General features: G+C 43.3%; 1 protein-coding gene across 1 annotated transcript; it reads left to right on the forward strand.

Annotated features, from left to right (window-relative positions):
* Positions 1 to 1144: 1144 nt before the first annotated feature.
* LOC127332379 (B3 domain-containing protein Os06g0194400-like) lies at positions 1145 to 3481 on the forward strand. The gene is made up of 5 exons (XM_051358671.2): positions 1145 to 1397; positions 1485 to 1754; positions 1849 to 2058; positions 2407 to 2487; positions 3296 to 3481. Exons 1-4 carry the CDS (start codon positions 1269 to 1271, stop codon positions 2449 to 2451), a joined length of 654 nt encoding a protein of 217 aa, XP_051214631.1. The 5' UTR covers positions 1145 to 1268; the 3' UTR covers positions 2452 to 2487; positions 3296 to 3481.
* The last annotated feature ends 17860 nt before the right edge of the window (positions 3482 to 21341 follow it).

The following is a 21341-nucleotide window of genomic DNA, read 5'->3' on the forward strand; positions in this document are numbered from 1 at the left end:
AAACAGCGTTAGTCCGTGTTAGTTGTATCCAAAATACACAAATTAGAGGCAAAATAATAGCAAAAGTGTTCGGGAAAGTAGATACGTTTTGGACGTATCACGGCGCCCTCCTCATCCCGAAGCCGGAGGTGAAGGAGGAGCCGGAGGAGCCGGAGGAAGCGGCGCAGGCGGCGCTGCTGGCGGAGTACGAGCGGCAGTAGCGGCTCATCGCTAGTAGCGACGACCCCGAGGACTGCCCAGGCCTGCGGGCGGCGTGCTTGGCGTCGATGAACGACAAGGACGTCTGGATGGGCGACCTCGACATGGCGATCGCCATGTCCATCCGCGACTTCGGCAAGCCGCTCGTGGACCTCACCGACGACGGCGAGGCAGGACCAAGCGGCTTGGTGAAGGACGAGCCCATCGACGAGCCCGTCGACGAGCGCGTCAAGCAGGAGGTCGTCACCGACGACATGTACAACTTCCACCAGTACTACGACGCCTCCGGCCGCCGCAAGTATTTCTAGATTAGGTTTAGTTTAAATTTAGTCAAATTTCGTTCAAATCTATGTAAGTTTGGACGAGTTTAAAATTTCCGAAATTTTGTTTGGTGGACGCAACTGGGGAGCGACGTCCCCCAAACGCGGCACGAACGAAACACGTCCCCCAAATGCTCAATCCGGCGCGTTTTGGGGGACGCGATACATTGTATTTTTCCATACTTTAGTAACTGAATTGTTAGCCGTTCCCACTATCGTTTGCTGATTTAAGAAATTCCATTGCGGATCCAAGTGCCGTGCCATAATGGTTATGGACTTATCGCACAAAGACAAGTGTTCTTGTCTTCGGTGTACGGTAGCGAGCGAATCTGCATCGGTTTCGCCTCTGTGATGCTTCTTAGATGTTAGTATATTCACTTTCTTTCAGCATGAACTGTAACTTTTTGAGATTAAATCATAGATTCATTGTGAATCAGGTTGGTCAAATCTGAAATGTCCCATTGCAAACTCAATGGAAGTTGATACTTTTCTCCGAACGAACGGATTATTAGCAGGGCCAGCTCTTGATGCGGTCACGGTGAGGACTGAGAGCCCAAGCAGCCAACAACATGTAGCATTACTGGCCCAAGCCCGGTAACACAAACGGCTTTCTATGTCTTCTCTGCCTGCTTGCTTGCTGTCCGTGACTCGAAACACAAACGGCTTTCCCAAAATTTGAACGCCGCCGCCCAAATTTCCCCATTTCCCCAGACTCCCGACTCCCGAGTCACCAACAGTCGAAGAAGGGCAATGGCCGAGGCGAATCCGTACGAGGAGCAGCGCCGGAGGCAGGTGGAGGAGAACAAGAGCAAGCTGGAGGAGCTGCGGCTGCACCGCCTCTCTGCGGCCGTACGCGTCGCCGCCGTCAAGCCCATGCCGGTCAGAATCAGATCGACCCCGGCCTCCTCTATGCCTTTTCTGCTTCCTTTTCTCGCTGCTAATTACCCCGTCTTGTTTGCTGCGCAGAAAGTGACGATTAGGCCGAGGAATCATCGCCCGCCGCCGGACGTGATCCGGCGGTCTGCCCGCATCGCTCGCCTCGACAAGCAGCCGTATTTCCGCATCACAAAGGCACATCGTGATAAAAAGGCAGAATTGCCTCGTCCGGTGTACGCGACCAACGAGGAGAGAGCCTACGCCATCGCCAAGGCCCAAGAGCTCAAGGACCAGCTGGACTCCCACTACCCTGCCTTTCTCAGACCCTTGAGCCTGTCTTATGCCGCAGGAAGCTGGCTGGTACAGCAAGAAAACTTCTATTGTCTAGTATTCACTATTTGTTACCGTCCAATCTGTATCTCACAGGGCCTTGATTTGGATGGATATATTGCAGTCCATACCGCTGCAGTTCAGCAAGAGGTATCTCCCGCGGTGCGACGAGATGATCTTACTGGTGGACGAGGAAGGTGCCGAGTTTCAGGTGCTTTACCGTGCGCACAGTAGTGCTCTCTCCGCCACTGGTTGGAAACCATTCGCCAGCGCTCACAAGCTGGCTGATGGTGACTGCTTGCTGTTCCAGCAGGTTGAGAGGATAAAGTTCAAGGTGAGATTCTGAAATCTCTTCTGTTGATGCCCTGTTTCGATGGAACTTGGGATATCTAGCAAAACCGCATATGTTAGTGAGACTTGACCGAGCCATTTCTTATGAATTTTCTGTTACATGTGTCGCACGGCAGTCTGATTGTAGACATTTTTAAAACTTGCTTGGTGGGTTGCAATCTTGCTGGTGTCATCCACGTGAATGTTCAAGTCTGGAGTTTTTTACCAACTCATACACTGGAACTGTACTTCAAACAAAAGGGCTTCTGTAAGACCGAATGATGGGACAATCCATGTATATTAATTTACTAGTATTACTAACTATGCAACCTCTACTATTTAAATGATGCAGGTCTACATAATTACAGCAAGTTCTTACCACGAAACGGACCACTGAAGATGCCTTGAGCTTCAATTATTGCCAATGCAGCAGGTAATTTCTAATCACAGACTTCACTGGTTCTCGACATTAAGTTAGTGTTCAAAGATCTTGTTCTGGATTTTTTTTTTCCTGCTATCTAACCAGTATCAGATCATCGCTGGCCATGTCCATTTGAAAAATCAAAACTATGAAACTGCTTATGAGCCATAACTGAACTTAACCGTGTTTCTTGAATTGCAGATAGTTGTATGCATAAAAATCAACAATTTCCCAACTGGTTTCAGACTTCTAATGTGTGAACCCTTAACCTTATGTTATTTTGAAAATACTACGAAAAAGGGAACATGACTTGACTATTGGTTTCATATGCAATGGAACCTATTCTTTTAAGAAAAAATAATCTCTGATGGACTGATGCTTTGCGGCCAACTGACATTTGATAGAGTTTCTCGCAATACTTGAATTTGCAATACTTGATAAAATAAATTTGTGTGTTCTAGATCTTTTGTTAGACATCTTCAGATTATATTTGTTTTCACCAATTGGTTTCGTAGTTTTCCATGAAAGGCACACCCTTAGCTGATTCTGAATAGGCCACTGCAGTACTACCTTGATTTGCTTGTTGTAGGGAAAACCTGTATCACCCGAACAATCCTGTGTCTGCATTAATCATGGCCATATACCATGCCTCAAATAATCAACTGCAGACCTTATATGATTGTATCATATCAGAGGGGAAAAAATTGCATTTTGAGTGTTTATTTGTACATGACCTTTACAATAGTTTTTTCTTCTGCTTCTTCCACTTATCTCCCATGATACGTTGATAGTGACTTGTTTCCTTTCCTTTTTCACCCAGCTTTGCAGGTGTTCTAGTGATTTATATCTATATCTACCTAAACTGGAGACATCAAGTTTGCTAATGGATAGCATTTGGAATATTAACGTAATATGCTCTCCTAGCTGTTATGGTCCTGTCTAGTGATTTATATCTACCTAAACTGGAGACATCAAGTTTGCTAATGGATAGCATTTGGAATATTAACGTAATATGCTCTCCTAGCTGTTATGGTCCTGTCTAGTGATTTATATCTACCTAAACTGGAGACATCAAGTTTGCTAATGGATAGCATTTGGAATATTAACGTAATATGCTCTCCTAGCTGTCTATGGACCTGTCTTGAACGTATGAACTTTTGAAAGGGATCATCTCACGGCAAGCGACGATATTTTGTAGTATGGATTTGTTATGTGAATGCAAATGCAACTGACGTGGGATGCCCTCCTAATTTCCCTTCAATGCCATACATGTTACTCCCAAATTTACCTTTTCGCTTCTTCTGATCTGATTCTTACTTAATGGTTCTAGAGCCTTGTGCTATGTATTACTAACATCCACTCTCAAGATATGCACATTATCTAAAACTTCAAAAATATATCATTAGATTTAATCTCAATATCTATCTACAATACATATATATTTATGTATGCTAGCTTAATAAATAGTACACTTGTTTGTAAATGCCTATTTTGCTATATACTAGCCTTTCTTCGAAAGTGTGCAAAAATTCATGTCCCTTCTTTAAGAAGTGTGGAAAATACATCTTTCACTAATTTTCTCCATTATAACTTCTAAAGTTTAAGTTAGGAAGTATACTTCAAAAGTCATGAGAATTGTATTGTTTTTTCATTTTTTATGTTAGCTGTTAAAATTATGTTAATTGAATGTGCTAATATGAGTACCTCCAAAATTTATGTGCTTCTAGGTCCGGTCAAACATTTCTAAGATTGACAATTTATAATGAAAGGAAGTACTAGCATGAAAAAAACATCAGATTGTCTGGACCAGTGATGTGATAAAAATATTTATGTGTTTGAGGCAATATGTTCAGCATCATATTTTTGTTGTAATGAGTTTGGTAAAGATTATGGTCAAAGTAATTTAGTGAAGTACTATTTGGAGACAATCCGAATGTGTAAAAGAACCGTTGGATCATGCAAATCTACGTCCTTCATTGATGAGCCCTTATGTCCTCTCACTCTCTGAGGTGTGTATTGTCTAGATGAATACAATGAAGGCTAACAAGATAGCGGCAGATGGGTCAAGATCCAGATATAATGTTCATGCTCAACGCGGGTACAAAATAACAATTATTGAGGTTTAAAACTAATCCCGAAGGTAGATGTAGAGGGAGTGTGCCGACAACGATCACATTGACCTTGGATCCATTTCCAACGCGCATCGTCACTTCATCCTTCAATAGTCTTCGTTTATTCCTTAGTTCATGTTTCGAGTTACAAATATGAGCAACCGAACCAGTAGAGGGTGATGAACGCAACCGAGCGAGGACTGAGGCGGGCTATAGTGCCTGGTGGTTGCATGCTGGTGCTGGTGGGACAGAGACCACCGATAGGGGTAGCCTAGCTCTTTCAGGTCGGTCGGTACCTCACTGGTCGTTGGGTTATGCTCCTGCAAAAATGTTGGTGTGATGACCCACAAGTATAGGGGATCGCAACAGTCTTCGAGGGAAGTAAAACCCAATTTATTGATTCGACACAAGGGGAGACAAAGAACACTTGGAAGCCTTAACAACGGAGTTGTCAATTCAGTTGCACCTGGAAACAGACTTGCTCGCAAGAGTTTATCGATAATAACGGTTTATAGCGATAACGATGGTGAAATAACAGCAGCGAGTAACGAGACAGCAGCAGTGATTTTAGTAAACAGCAGGATTAAAATACTGTAGGCACGGGGACGGATGACGGGCGTTGCATGGATGAGAGAAACTCATGTAACAATCATAGCAGGGCATTTGCAGATAATAATAAAACGGTGTCCAAGTACAAAGCAATCAATAGGCATGTGTTCCATATATAGTCGTGCGTGCTCGCAATGAGAAACTTGCACAACATCTTTTGTCCTACCAGCCGGTGGCAGCCGGGCCTCAAGGGAAACTACTGGATATTAAGGTACTCCTTTTAATAAAGTACCGGAGCAAAGCATTAACACTCCGTGAACACATGTGATCCTCACATCGCTACCATCCCCTCCGGTTGTCCCAATTCTTGTCACTTCGGGGCCATTGGTTAGGACGGCGACATGTGTATACAACTTATAGGTCATACAATAAACAATGATTATCTTGATGAAGCAATAACATGTTCAGATCTGAGATCATGGCACTCGGGCCCTAGTGACAAGCATTAAGCATAACAAGTTGCAACAATATCATCAAAGTACCAATAACGGACACTAGGCACTATGCCCTAACAATCTTATGCTATTACATGACCAATCTCATACAATCCCTACCATCCCCTTCGGCCTACAGCGGGGGAATTACTCACACATGGATGGGGGAAACATGGCTGGTTGATGTAGAGGCGTTGGCGGTGATGGCGGTGATGATCTCCTCCAATTCCCCGTCCCGGCGGAGTGCCAGAACGGAGACTTCTGGCTCCCGCGACGGAGTTTCGCGATGTGGCGGCGTTCTGGAGGGTTTCTGGCGACTTCGACTTCTCTTCTGGCGTTTTTAGGTCGAGGCCGATAAATAGTCCGAAGGAGGGCGTCGGAGGCCGGCCGAGGGGGCCACACCACAGGGCCGCGCGGGCCCCCCCTGGGCCACGCCGCCCTATGGTGTGGGGCCCTCGGGCCTCCACTTCAATTGTCCTTCTGGCTCCGTTAGTTTCCTGGGAAAATAAGGCCTTCTGCATAAATTCCGAGGTTTTTCCCGAAAGTTGGATTTCTGCACAAAAACGAGACACCAGAGCAGTTCTGCTGAAAACAGCGTTAGTCCGTGTTAGTTGTATCCAAAATACACAAATTAGAGGCAAAACAATAGCAAAAGTGTTCGGGAAAGTAGATACGTTTTGGACGTATCAACTCCCCCCAAGCTTAGCTTATTGCTTGTCCTCAAGCAATTCAGTTAACAACTGAGCGATAAAAGAACTTTCACGAACACATTTGCTCATATGATGTATATATTCTCATGCTATGGCTAATACTTAAACAGTTCATAATGAGATGCATGCAAATAAGATCATCTAACAGCTATGTCAATCATGGAGAGGTACCAACAATTAATAAGAAGCATCATGAATCATGTATATAAGCAAGATTGCAATGTTCATAAGAGAGTATGATAAAGTGGTATCTCGCTTGCCTGTATTTGGTTGGCAAAACATAAATGCCCGGGCACCTCTGGAGTTCATAGAAAGACTAGAAGTAGTGATTGTCAAAAGATAAATGCATCAAAGTTATACCACAATCAATCATATTTTGAGACAAGCATATTGTACTAAGAATGACAGTTGTGCTCTCAAGATAGTGCTCAAAGAAATAATGGAGACACAACATAAAAGTAAAAGATTGACCCTTCGCAGAGGGAAGCAGGGATTAACATGCGCTAGAGCTTTTCATTTTTATAAAGACAGGAGTAAAATTATTTTGAGAGGTGTTTGTTGTTGTCAACGAATGGTAATGGGTACACCAACTACCTCGCCAACCGGACTTTCAAGAGCGGCTCCCATGAATTATTGCATATTTATTTGGCACTCCTTCCAACCTTTCTTTCACAAACCATGGCTAACCGAATCCTCGGGTGCCTGCCAACATTCTCATACCATGAAGGAGTGCCTTTTTATTTAGTTTTATTATGATGATGACACTCCCCCCAACCTTTGCTTACACAAGCCATGGCTAACCGAATCCTCGGGTGCCGTCCAACAATCACAAACCATGGAGGAGTGTCTATTTAAGTTAATTAATTCGGGACTGGGAATCCCATTGCCAGCTCTTTTTGCAAAATTATTGGATAAGCGGATGTGCCGCTAGTCCATATGAGAGTCCGTCAAAAGTAAATGACAAGGTTGAAAGCTAAACACCACATACTTCCTCATGAGCTATGAAACATAAACACAAATTGAGAAGCATTTTGAAGGTTTTAAAGGTAGCGCATGAGAATTTACTTGGGATGGTTTGAAATGCCATGCATAGGTATTTATAGTGGACACTTTTGGAACAACTTGGTTTTCAGGTGTTTGGAAGCACGAGCAGCGTTCCCGCTCAGTACAAGTGAAGGCTAGCAAAAGACTAGGGAGCGACAAATCAAGAGAGCAGTAACTGTCATAATCATGCTTGCGGCAAAATATATTAACGGAGGCATAAAAGTGATACAAGAACTCTGAAGCAATATAAATCATCGAGGCTTAATTGACTTTTTGTTCAGTCATATGCATGCGTGAGCATGTGCCAAGTCGATATAAATGAATTATTCAGAGGAGGATACCACAATGCCATACTTACTTATGAATAAAACAATGCAAACAAACATACATGACATGCTACTCATATTAATAAATTGGAGCTAAACATGAGAGATCATGAACTACTAGACTTTCTCAAATAACACATACCTCACGTGAACCAACTAAGCATGCTCACATGGATGAGTATATGTACAAAAATGAAAACAAATAGAGTTCATACCAGCCTCTCACCACAATCAGATTGTCGTAGATCGTCATTATTGCCTTTTCACTTGTGTAGCTTGGATAATATGAAATGAAAACCACGCTCCAGCCACCGAAGACCATTGAACTCATAAATAACTTTACAAACCAAAGAAGAACAGCAAATATTTTTGGTGTTTTCAAATTGCAAATAAGAACAAGAGGAAACAAACAAACAAAGCAAAATCTTTTTGGGTTTTCTTATAGCAAACTAGCAATAGCAAATAAAGTGAAACAAATGCAAGAAACCAAAGCAAACAAATGGTGAAGAGAAACAACAGAAATATTTTTGGTCTTTTTGTGTTTTGGGAAGGAAACTAAGCAAAAACAAGAAATAGCAAACTAAAAGAAACACAGAAAAGCGAGATGGCAGAAATCTGCCAAAACCTGACAGCAGTACAGAAATCGATTTTTACAAAAATCCTACGTTGCTCAGATCGAAAAGTGTTCAACTAATGAAAGTTAGATAACAACCTGGGGAACCTGCACAAAAATTTGCAGCTTAAAATGACGCTCTGGCTATTTTTGACAATTTTTACGGTAACGTTCCAGAATCTGTTTTCAGGCAGCATTTCCCCAAATATCATCTTCCTCTCATTAGAAAACCACTCAAACGAACAAAACAAGTATGTGCAAGAATCCAGCAATCATGATATGCAAAGAATGAGTGATGCTGGTATACCTCCCCCCAAGCTTAGGCTTTTGGCCTAAGTGGAGTTCAACCCCAACGAGGGTCGTTGTTCCTCGCCGGTGGGTAGTCCATGGAGTAGTCATAGTAAAGCTCCTGCGCAGAAGAAAAGCGTGGAGGCTCCGCATATCCACCGTGTTGATGCGAGGAACTTGCTGCATCGGATGATGAGTCGAGGTGCTCCTCGACCTCCGTGTCGTCTCTTGCATGTTGACCTCCTCTCTCTATGTGTGCATCCAGTGCACCTTCATGGCCGACCAATCTCCCCTGGAATCAAGGTTAGACAAAACAGTATGAGCAATCTTACTAGTTTCTCAGTTTTCTTAGTTATTCTCCAAACTTTCTTATAAAATATCATCTTATAATACAGGTTACCCAAGTTGGAGGAATCTGAAACAAATTCATGTTTTATCATAGAGGCTATATCAATTTTTTCTATGGGGAACGGAATATCAAAATGATGAGGTTCTACATTATGAAAAGCTAGTAAACGAGAGGCGATGAGACCTCCACAAATTCCACCTTTCTCACGGTTAGTAGCAAGTCTATAAGCTATTAATGCCCCCAAATTATAAGACCTACTATTTTGCAGTGCTGCAGCTAGAAAAGCTAAATCCGGGATAGAAAGTTTACCACCAATCCTTTTAGCGAGAACGCACTTGGTAATAAAATAGGCAAAGTAGCGGATAGCCGGGAGCTGAATACTAGTGATTTTACCACTTTCACCTGAGAAACTCCTTCCATCGCAAATCATCTTGTAGAGATCCGAGAGTTCTTGCGGCGATCCCTTTATCTTCTCACATGATCCCCATTGCGGTACCCTAATTGCTGCACAAAAAGCACTAAATGGCAAGTTGACAGCTTTATTGTAAATTTTATACTGGACCATGGGGTTAGATCGCGACCAATTGAACTTGAAGTCTTGCACAAAAGACATAGTTAATTTCACATATTGTCTTGGCTCTCCTTCAACAAAGTCACTCAGCCCTGCACGAGAAATTAGAGTTTGAACATCTTCAAATATCCCCGCGCTTCTCATGAAATCCGCGCACGGGTAGTAAGAGGGGTATACTCCCTCTTCACGATTGACTATCATAACTTGTTGGACTTCCAATTCTTGCTGGTTCAAGTGATATCTATTCCACTCCATTTTCTGAAATTTCAACAACCAATATAGAAATTTGATTTGGTGACATATAATTGAGGGAAACTACCATAGGAACTTGCTAGAGTACTAATCATGCATCAAAATTAGTTTCTACCACTTAGAACAAGCATGCAAGCTCACTAAACATGTTACCTACAGCAGCAAAATATTCAAGATATACTCAACCAAACGAAATTCTACTTGGATGGGTGGAGGAGTCACATACCGAAGAACAAATGTGCCAAATTTCAGACAGAAATCTGGGCTGAGCAAAGAGATCGAGAAATCTGGAGCTCTGGAGCAAAAACGCGAGATAGATGAACTTGGTACGAGTTTTTTTGGGAGAGAGAAGGTGCTGGGAGAAAGAGATGACAAAGTGGGGCAAAGGGGGGCCCACACCACATGGTGGCGCGGCCACCTCCTTGGCCGCGCCGGCCTGTGGTCTGGCGCCCTCTGGTGCCCCACAGGTCATCCTCTGGTGCTCCCAGGTGCCTCGTCGAAAAATAGGACCAACGGTATAATTTTTGTGAATTTTTGAAAACTTTGAAAAATGCACATTTCTGGGTATTTAGTTTATTATTACTGGCCAGGAAAAATTTCGAAATCTTCAAATAACTAAAGAACTTTGCAAATTAAAAATGCTACAGCAACTAGAGCAAGTGGAGGAAGAAAGATATGTTGTTTACCTCCTCTATGCATATAAAAAGTATCCGTTAACAAGGTTGATCAAGTCTTGTCACCAAATAACTTTTTCATAGCATAAGAAGAAATAAACTTCAAATCAATCATGTTACCTTGAATTGTATTGATATGGATCCAATCACGAGAGTTTGATATTCTTCCTTAGGCTCATATATAGGACAATCAATAGTTCCCACTTTGATAGTTCTCACATTAGAAATAGTATTAACTCCACACGCTTTCTCAATCCTCTTGGGAAAATAAACAGTATGCTCCCTATCATCAACATTGAAAGTAACCTTTCCTTTGTTGCAATCAATAACAGCCCCTGCGGTGTTAAGAAAAGGTCTCCCAAGAATAATAGACATATTATCATCTTCAGGCATTTCCAACACAACAAAATCAGTTAATATCAAGCAGTTAGTAGTAACTTGAACAGGAACATTCTCACATATACCAACAGGAATAGCAGTAGATTTATCATCCATTTGCAAAGATATATCAGTAGGTATCAACTTATCTAGATAAAGTCTCTTATAAAGAGAAAAAGGCATAACACTAACACCGGCTCCCAAATCACATAGAGCAGTTTTAACATAATTATTCTTGATAGAACAAGGAATAGTAGGTATACCTGGGTCGCCCAACTTCTTTGGAATTTTGCCATTGAAAGAGTAATTAGCAAGCATAGTGGAAATTTCCTCATTGGGGATTTTCCTTTTGTTAGTAACAATATCTTTCATATACTTTGAATAAGGAGGCAATTTAATAGCATCAGTCAAAGGGATTTGCAAGAATAAAGGTTTCATCCAATCGCAAAATTTATTATAGTGTTCTTCTTCCTTTGATTTTAGTTTCTTAGCAGGAAAAGGCATTTGCTTTTGCACCCAAGGTTCTCTTTCATTACCATGTTTCTCAGCAATAAAGTCTTCTTTAGTATACTTTTTATTTTTAGCATGCTTTTCAGGTTCTTCTTCAACCTCTTCTTTATCAGGAGTATCATTCTTATCATTATCTTTATCATTATCATGTTCATTACCACTTTCAGTTTCAGCATCAGAAATAGAAATACTATTAGGATCATTAACAGGTTCAGAGGATTCTACAACATTTTTATGCTTCTTCTTCTTTTTCTTCCTAGAATGAGCACTAGGTTCAATGCGTTGAGAATCTTGTTCAATTCTTTTGGGATGCCCTTCAGGATGTAGAGGATCCTGGGTAGAAACACCACCTCTAGTTGTTACTTCATAAGCATGTTTCTCTTTAGAATTATTCCCTAACAAGTCATTTTGCACTTTAGTGAGTTGATCAATTTGAGTTTGAATCATTTGAAAATGTTTAACAAGCATCTTAACATCATTGGAGGTTCTCTCCACAATATCATGCAATTCACTAATAGCTTGAGAATTTTCCATTAAATGATTCTCTACTCTCATATTAAAATTTTCTTGCTTAACAATATAATTATCAAACTCATCTAAGCATTGTGCAGGAGGTTTCGAATACGGAATATCTTCCCTAGTAAAGCGTTGAAGGGAGTTTACCTCAATCATGGATGAAGGGGGAATTATCTCACATATATCTTCAATAGGAGGTAGATTCTTCACATCTTCAGATTTAATACCTTTCTCCTTGAGAGACTTCTTGGCTTCCCTCATATCTTCATCATTCAATTTAATTAAACCCCGCTTCTTCAATATTGGAGTTGGAGTCGGTTCAGGCGTAGTCCAATCATCATGATTCCGGCTTATTTTAGCCAATAATTCTTCAGCGTCATCCGGAGTTCTTTTCCTGAAAACACAACCAGTACAACTATCCAGGTATGCCCTAGACTCAATGGTTAGTCCACTATAAAATATATCAAGTAAATCATGCTTTTCCAGATCATGCTCAGGTCGAGCTCTAATAAGAGAGCAGAATCTCGACCAAGCCTCAGGCAATTTCTCTTCATCTCCCTGATTAAAATTATAAATTCTCTGCAAAGCAATATGTTGAGCACTAGCAGGAAAGTATTTGCGGAAGAAAACATCAAGCAATTCTTTCGGACTTTTAATAGAATTTGGTGGCAAATTATTATACCAAGTTTTAGCGTCATCCTTTAATGAGAATGGAAATATTTTAGCAACAAAGTAAGTACGCATCTTGACATCATCAGAAAACAAGCTACTCAGAGTAGATAACTCAGTCATGTGTTCAACAGCACTTTATTTTTCAGTACCACAAAAGGGTGTTTTCTCAACAATAGCTATATGAGATAGATCAAGAGAAAAATCATAATCTTTATCCCTAATGTTTATAGGAGATGTGGCAAATTTAGGATCAGGAGACAGTTTATATCTAACAGCATGTTCTGCAAGCAACTTTTTAATTTTTCTTGCATCAGTAGTAGCATTGCATTTTTCAATAAAATCATCATTAAGCTCCACATAATCTTCCTCAGGATCATCGCTAAAATAACCAAGTTCAGGTGAACTAACAGGTGTAGTAGCATTAGGAGTTTCAGTATTTTCAATTTGTCTAGACCTAGTAATTGTAGCATCTAGAAAAGATCCCAATGAACCACTATCATCAAGCACAGCAGAAACATTATCAATATTATGAGAGTGTTCAGATTCAGCAGAAGTACCCGCATGCGAAGCATGTGGCGGTGAAACAAGTTTATCAATCACAGATGGTGAATCAAGTGTAGCGGAGGTATTCAGAATTGTACCTTTTCTTGTAGTGGATGGTAATATGGCGATCTTAGTATCGCGTGGTTTACCCATGATGGAGAATTTGCAGCGAACAATATTAATCCAAGTGAACTTCCAAATAAAGCTATGCTCCCCGGCAACGGCGCCAGAAAATAGTCTTGATGACCCACAAGTATAGGGGATCGCAACAGTCTTCGAGGGAAGTAAAACCCAATTTATTGATTCGACACAAGGGGAGACAAAGAACACTTGGAAGCCTTAACAACGGAGTTGTCAATTCGATTGCACACTGGAAACAGACTTGCTCGCAAGAGTTTATCGATAATGTGATTTTATAGCGATAGAGATAGTGAAATAACGAGTAGCGAGTAACGAGAGACAGCGATGATTTTAGTAAACAGCAGGATTAAAATACTGTAGGCACGGGGACGGATGACGGGCGTTGCATGGATGAGAGAAACTCATGTAACAATCATAGCAGGGCATTTGCAGATAATAATAAAACGGTGTCCAAGTACAAAGCAATCAATAGGTATGTGTTCCATATATAGTCGTGCGTGCTCGCAATGAGAAACTTGCACAACATCTTTTGTCCTACCAGCCGGTGGCAGCCGGGCCTCAAGGGAAACTACTGGATATTAAGGTACTCCTTTTAATAAAGTACCGGAGCAAAGCATTAACACTCCGTGAACACATGTGATCCTCACATCGCTACCATCCCCTCCGGTTGTCCCAATTCTTGTCACTTCGGGGCCATTGGTTCCGGACAGCGACATGTGTATACAACTTATAGGTAAGACCATAAACAATGATTATCTTGATGAAGCAATAACATGTTCAGATCTGAGATCATGGCACTCGGGCCCTAGTGACAAGCATTAAGCATAACAAGTTGCAACAATATCATCAAAGTACCAATAACGGACACTAGGCACTATGCCCTAACAATCTTATGCTATTACATGACCAATCTCATCCAATCCCTACCATCCCCTTCGGCCTACAGCGGGGGAATTACTCACACATGGATGGGGGAAACATGGCTGGTTGATGTAGAGGCGTTGGCGGTGATGGCGGTGATGATCTCCTCCAATTCCCCGTCCCGGCGGAGTGCCAGAACGGAGACTTCTGGCTCCCGCGACGGAGTTTCGCGATGTGGCGGCGTTCTGGAGGGTTTCTGGCGACTTCGACTTCTCTTCTGGCGTTTTTAGGTCGAGGCCGATAAATAGTCCGAAGGAGGGCGTCGGAGGCCGGCCGAGGGGGCCACACCACAGGGCCGCGCGGGCCCCCCCTGGGCCGCGCCGCCCTATGGTGTGGGGCCCTCGGGCCTCCACTTCAATTGTCCTTCTGGCTCCGTTAGTTTCCTGGGAAAATAAGGCCTTCTGCATAAATTCCGAGGTTTTTCCCGAAAGTTGGATTTCTGCACAAAAACGAGACACCAGAGCAGTTCTGCTGAAAACAGCGTTAGTCCGTGTTAGTTGTATCCAAAATACACAAATTAGAGGCAAAACAATAGCAAAAGTGTTCGGGAAAGTAGATACGTTTTGGACGTATCATGGTGCAAGAACAACCGAGCGAGGACTGATGTGTGTATTGTCTAGATGAATATAGTGAAGGCTAACAAGATAGAGGCAGATGGGTCATGGGTGATCAACGCAACCGAGCGAGGACTAAGGTGGGCTATAGTGTCTGGTGGTTGCATGCGGGTGCCGGTGGCATTGAGACCACCGATAGGGGCAGCCTAGCTCTTTCAGGTCGGTCGGTACCTCATTGGTCGTTGGGTTATGCTCCCGCAAAAATGTTGGGGCAAGAACAACGTCCATGATCCTCTTGTTTTTCTCACAAGAAGGATCCATATATCTTTTAGAGGAGTTCACAAGAAATACATTAAGGTCCTTGGATCACTTAATTATAGGCCCTACTTAATGGCCACTACCTGCCAGATTGAGCTCTCAATGCACCATTGTCGTCGCTCCCCTATTGGAGCTGGCCCAATGTTGTTCCTGACAATCAGGTGGTCTTCATGCATGTTCCCCTAAGAACCAGCGCCCTATAGTTGAGTTGTCGCCATGGAACCCTTGAATCGATCTACATCCCCCGATACCAAACCTGCAACCCACATAGAAAATACCAGAGATCCATCACTCCGTAGGAGCTATGACTATACGATTCAACGCTCTCCTCAACACCATTGGCTAGATTTCCAATGATGATTTGGATGAGGGAAAACCTTATTCTTCTTCCGTGCAACATCATCATAGCCACCATAACTTCACTGCTAATTGGGACCCAATTGTAGCGTCAAGCATAGGTTCGAGGTCCCTACCCCTAATGGTGAATACACGCCTAGGTTGTGGGGTCGACTAACCCCAACTTTCTATCAAACCCGTTAGGTACTGGTGAGTATTCATATACAAAAATTAAAAGCTAGTTAAAATCAATGATAATCAAGGCTCTAACCCCACAAATTTGCCATTTTCCTCCGCCACTGCCCAACCCCTCCCACCGCTGCAACGACAAGCATAGGAGACAGGGACCCGTTGATGTCAGACAGATACGGAGGAGGCGGGCGACAATAAAGGTTTTATATTTTTATCACAGAGATGCGTTGCATCCTAATCTACATCTTCCATACTATTCATCGCAACATCGCCTAGTGTAAATCACCCGTTGGTCGGTGTTCACCGTGATTTTACTTGGAGTGGTCTTGCGCACAAGACCCCAAGGCTTTCCTCGTAATACGAAATGAGATGTGCGTTTAAGAGAGAGAAAAAAGGAGATACAAGGGGCAAGAGAGAACCCATGGTGTGCCTACACCAGGTGCGTCGTGGTGGACCATGGAATCCCTGTATGCTTTTTTTCGATAAAGAGCATATATTAATATCGCGTAGATACCAATTACACCCAGCCTCTGCAACAACATCATGCCCTAATGGCATAAAGGATGCACACCGCCAAAAAAGATAGAAGAATACAAAAAAGAAAAGCCCCGTTACAGAGATCGAAAACTCTAACTCTGACACCACCAAGACAACACCAGAAGATCAGCTTCTCCATAAGCGACGCCTACAAGAAGGAAACAGTGCACAAACGTTGTCGTCGCCCAATCACAGATCTTAGATTTTCACCCTGAAGAAAGTCCTCTCTCTCAAAACAATGCCTTCAACAAGAACATTGCCAGACACAACCAGTTAAGGCCAGACCTTGGATTTTCACCTTGAAAGATAGAACTCTGAACTTCTCCTGTGCAGTCGCTCCCACATACAAGTCGATGATCGAAGTCACGAATCTCCAAGGCAAATCCACCTCAGCACCAAGATCCGATCACCATTGCTCTTCCACCAACCCCGACTTTCATGACCTTCTCCGCCAACACCATGGAAAGAAAACTTCATGATATTAACAACCAGCGGAGCTTCGAAGCGTTACCTCTGAAACCAAACGGTCAGATAAAAACATGGGTGCGCACGACCGAAAGCACCCAATCCAGCAATCTTCAGGCATTGATCGCACAATGAATTTCGCCGGCAGGGCCTTACGGAACATGACAATCTAGCCAACCCGGAAGGAAGAAGCATCCGACTAATCTTCACTTGGCGCGAGAGGAATCCTAGGACAACCACCATTATTCATGCCAAGCCGAGAAAAATGATGAGACACGCAAAGATGATGCCTCTAACAAGGTAACAACGTCAAGCGACGCCGCCATCATCCACCAAGACCGAGGTCGAGGTGCGGTTCTCACCGGCTGCCCCGTCACTCCAAGCTAATCCCTGTCAGGATCCTCACCGCCGGACATCAGTGTTGGATCCCAAGATCCACCACACTCGGTCCCATCTTGGCCGTCCTCCTCCGGAGGAGAATGGAGCCATAGCCATGCCCGGGGCTGCCGCCCCAATGCCCAGAAGATGCAGCAGCACCACAGGCCGTCATCTCTGTCGAAGAGGAGGTCGAGACCTCGCCACCGCGAGCAGCTCCGGCTGACGTCACGCCACACATATTAGCAGATACAGAGGTGTGGAAGGCGCCGCCTCTCACCCCTAGCCGCTCCCAGCGGGCGCTGATGACCCACAAGTATAGGGGATCGCAACAGTCTTCGAGGGAAGTATTACCCAATTTATTGATTCGACACAAGGGGAGCCAAAGAATAAATATAAGTCTTGACAGTTGAGTTGTCAATTCAGCTGCACCTGGAAATAGACTAGCTCGTAGAGGTTTATCTGTAGCAACAGTTTTACAGAAGTGGCAGTAATAAAGTAACAGCGGAAATAAAGTAAAAACAGCAGCAGTGGTGGATGCGGTAAACAACATAATTAAAATATTGTAGGCACAGGGACGGATAACCGGGCGTTGCATGAATGAGACGACTCATATAATAGCTAACATGGGAATTTGTAGATAAAGTGATACAAGTATCCAAGAATAAAATAACCATAGGTGTGTTCCTATTTAGTCGCGCGTGCTCGCAATGAGAAACTTGCGTGACATCTTTTGTCCAACCAGCCCGTTGCAGCGGGGCCTCGAGGGAAACTACTGGTAATTAAGGTACTCCTTTTAATAGAGTACCGGAGCAAAGCATTAACACTCCATGAACACACGTGATCCTCACATCAAAGCCATCCCCTCCGGTTGTCCCGATTATTGTCACTTCGGGGCCTGGGGTTCCGGACAATGACATGTGTATACAACTTGCAGATATGATCAAGAACAATATATAAAGCATCATCATGAAAACACAATATGTTCAGATCTGAGATCATGGCACTCGGGCCCAAAGTGACAAGCATTAAGTATAACAAGTTGCAACAATGCATAAAATACTCACAACGGATACTAGGCACTATGCCCCGAACAATTCTAATGTTATTACATGAACGAACTCATCCAATCCCGACCATCCCTTCAGCCTACAGAATCACACATGGATGGGGGAATCATGGAAGGTTGATGGAGAGGCATCGGTGATGGCGATGGCGATGATCTCCTCCAATTCCCCGTCCCGACAGGGTGCCAGAACGAAGTTCCTTCCTCCGAAATAGGGTTTCGCGAGGCGGCGCTACAGACTTTTCTCTCGAATAACTTCGAACCCCCTGGGGTTTTCTCGTGACGAGGATCTTATAGCCGAAAGGGGAGGACGAAACCACGAAGGGGTCGGGAATACACCCCCTGGCGGGGCCAGGCCTGGGCCGCGCCTGGGCCATGTATTCCCAGCTCCAGGCCCCCCTGCTCTTCACCTTCTGGCTCCGTGAGTTCCCCGAGAAAATAAGGCATTTGGGTATATTTATGGGATTTTTCCCGAAAGTTGATTTTCTGCACAAAAACAAGACACCGGGGCAATTCTGCTGAAAATAGCGTTAGTCCGCGTTAGTTGCATTGAAAACACACAAGTTTGAGGGCAAATAATAACAAAAAGCTTCGGTAAAGTAGATACGTTTTGGACCTATCAACTCCCCCCAAGCTTAGCTTATTGCTTGTCCTCAAGCAATTCAGTGACAACTGAGTGCGATAAAAGACTTTCACGAACCTATTTGTTCCAAAAGATGTATATATTCTCACGGATGATCAAATACTTAGCTAATTCATAAATAAGGAGCATGTGAAACAACATAATCAGCAGTAATGCAAACCATGAATGGATAGCGATAGCAATGATAAGCAACATGAAGCATAAACACTTGCAAGATTGCAATAATCATAATGAAGTAAGACAAAGTGGTATCTCGCTTGCCCCTATTTGGAAGCAAAACATAAATGCACAGAGCACCTCTGAAGTACAAAAGAACACTAGAAGTAAAGATATTGAAAGATGAAAGCATCATATATGCAATAAATAATCTTGTCTTGGGACAAGCACATTACACTAAGAATGACTGCCAATGCTTCTAGGAAAGTGCTTTAAAAGAGAGAATGGTGACTCAGCATTGCGGTGGTTGAATGGTTCTTTGCAAAGGAAAGCAGATATTAAACATGTGCTAGAGCTTTTCATTTGTAAAACTGAGGTAAAATTTTTTTTGAGTGGTGGTTGCTTTTGTCAACGAATCGGTAAAAGGGTTTTTGTCATCTTCCATACTAAACAAGTTTGAGAGCGGTTCCAAAATATTTGGGCGAAGCCTCTTTTCATCTATGCTATTTATAAAACTGTGACACTCCTCATGTAGGGATTCGTTGCATAGAAAACAAAAAATTTCCTACCGCGAGAACGCAATCCAAGCCAAGATGCTATCTAGAAGACGGTAGCAACGAGGAGATGATCGAGACTCACCCTTGAAGAATTCCAAAGCCTACAAGATGAGGCTCTTGTTGCTGCGGTAGACGATCACTTGCCGCTTGCAAAAGCGCGTAGAAGATCTTGATCACGGCGCCACGAACGGGCAGCACCTCCGTACTCGGTCACACGTTCGGTGTTGATGAAGACGACGTCCGCCTCCCCGTTCCAGCGGGCAGCGGAAGTAGTAGCTCCTCTTGAATCCGGCAGCACGACGGCGTGGTGGCGGTGGTGGTGGAGAACTCCGGCGGAGCTTCGCTAAGCGTGCGGGAGTGTTGGAGGAGAGAGGGGGCGGCTAGGGTTTGGGAGGGGGTGGCCGGCCACTAAGGGGGTGCGGCCAGGTTGTGGTCTTGGGGTGGCCGCCCCCCTCCCCTTGGCCCCTCATTATATAGGTGGAATCCCCAAGTGTTGGACTACAAGTCTTCGAATAAGACCCCAACCCAAAACCTTCCATGTAGTAGGGAAACCTACCCAAGGTGGGAATCCCACTTGGGGTGGGATTCCCCCCTTCCATGTGGGGGGGGGGGGGTGGCCGGCCCCCTTTGGTGGAGTCCACCTTGGACTCAACCCTCTAGGGTTGGCCGGCCATGGGAGGTGGAGTCCCTCCGGGACTCCGCCTTCCAATTTGATTTCTTCCGGACTTTTCTAGAACCTTCTAGAACCTTCCATAAAATCTTCCGGATCATTTTAAATCTATAAAATGACTTCCTATATATGAATCTTATTCTCCGGACCATTCTGGAACTCCTCGTGATGTCCGGGATCCCATCCGAGACTTCGAACAATACTTCGAACTCCATTCCATATTCAAGTTCTACCATTTCAACATCAAACCTTAAGTGTGTCACCCTACGGTTCGCGAACTATGTGGACATGGGTGAGAACTCTCTCCGACCAATAACCAATAGCGGGATCTGGAGATCCATAATGGCTCCCACATATTCAACGATGACTTTAGTGATCGAATGAACCATTCACATATAATACCAATTCCCTTTGTCACGCGATATTTTACTTGTCCGAAGTTTGATCATCGGTATCACTCTATACCTTGTTCAACCTCGTCTCCTGACAAGTACTCTTTACTAAATGCGTGGTATGTGGTCTCTTATGAACTTATTCATATGCTTGCAAGACATTAGACGACATTCCACCGAGAGGGCCCAGAGTATATCTATCCATCATCGGGATGGACAAATCCCACTGTTGATCCATATGCCTCAACTCATACTTTCCGGATACTTAATCCCACCTTTATAACCACCCATTTATGCAGTGGCGTTTGATGTAATCAAAGTACCTTTCCGGTATAAGTGATTTACATGATCTCATGGTCATAAGGACTAGGTAACTATGTATCAAAAGCTTATAGCAAATAACTTAATGACGTGATCTTATGCTACGCTTAATTGGGTGTGTCCATTACATCATTCATATAATGATATAACCTTGTTATTAATAACATCCAATGTTCATGATTATGAAACTAATCATCCATTAATCAACAAGCTAGTTAAGAGGCATACTAGGGACTCTTTGTTGTTTACATATCACACATGTATCAATGTTTCGGTTAATACAATTATAGCATGGTATATAAACATTCATCATAAACATAAAGATATATAATAACCACTTTTATTATTGCCTCTTGGGCATATCTCCAACACCTCACATCCATTGCTTACACATACCATGGCTAGCCGAATCCTCGGGTGCCGACCAACAGTCACAAACCATGGAGGAGTGCCAATTTCTTATAATTTCCTATTTTCTTCCCCTTTTGGAAGTTGTGGTCAAACCAGCTCTTCTTATTTTTATATCTATTATTTTTTATTGACAAGCGAGATGAAGCTCACGAGTCTTGAGGTACTTAGTAAAGCATGGAAGACGACAATAATAACTCTCACATCCTCATGA

The sequence above is a fragment of the Lolium perenne genome, chromosome 4, assembly GCF_019359855.2.
Source record: "Lolium perenne isolate Kyuss_39 chromosome 4, Kyuss_2.0, whole genome shotgun sequence".
In the NCBI taxonomy this organism is placed as follows: Eukaryota; Viridiplantae; Streptophyta; class Magnoliopsida; order Poales; family Poaceae; genus Lolium; species Lolium perenne.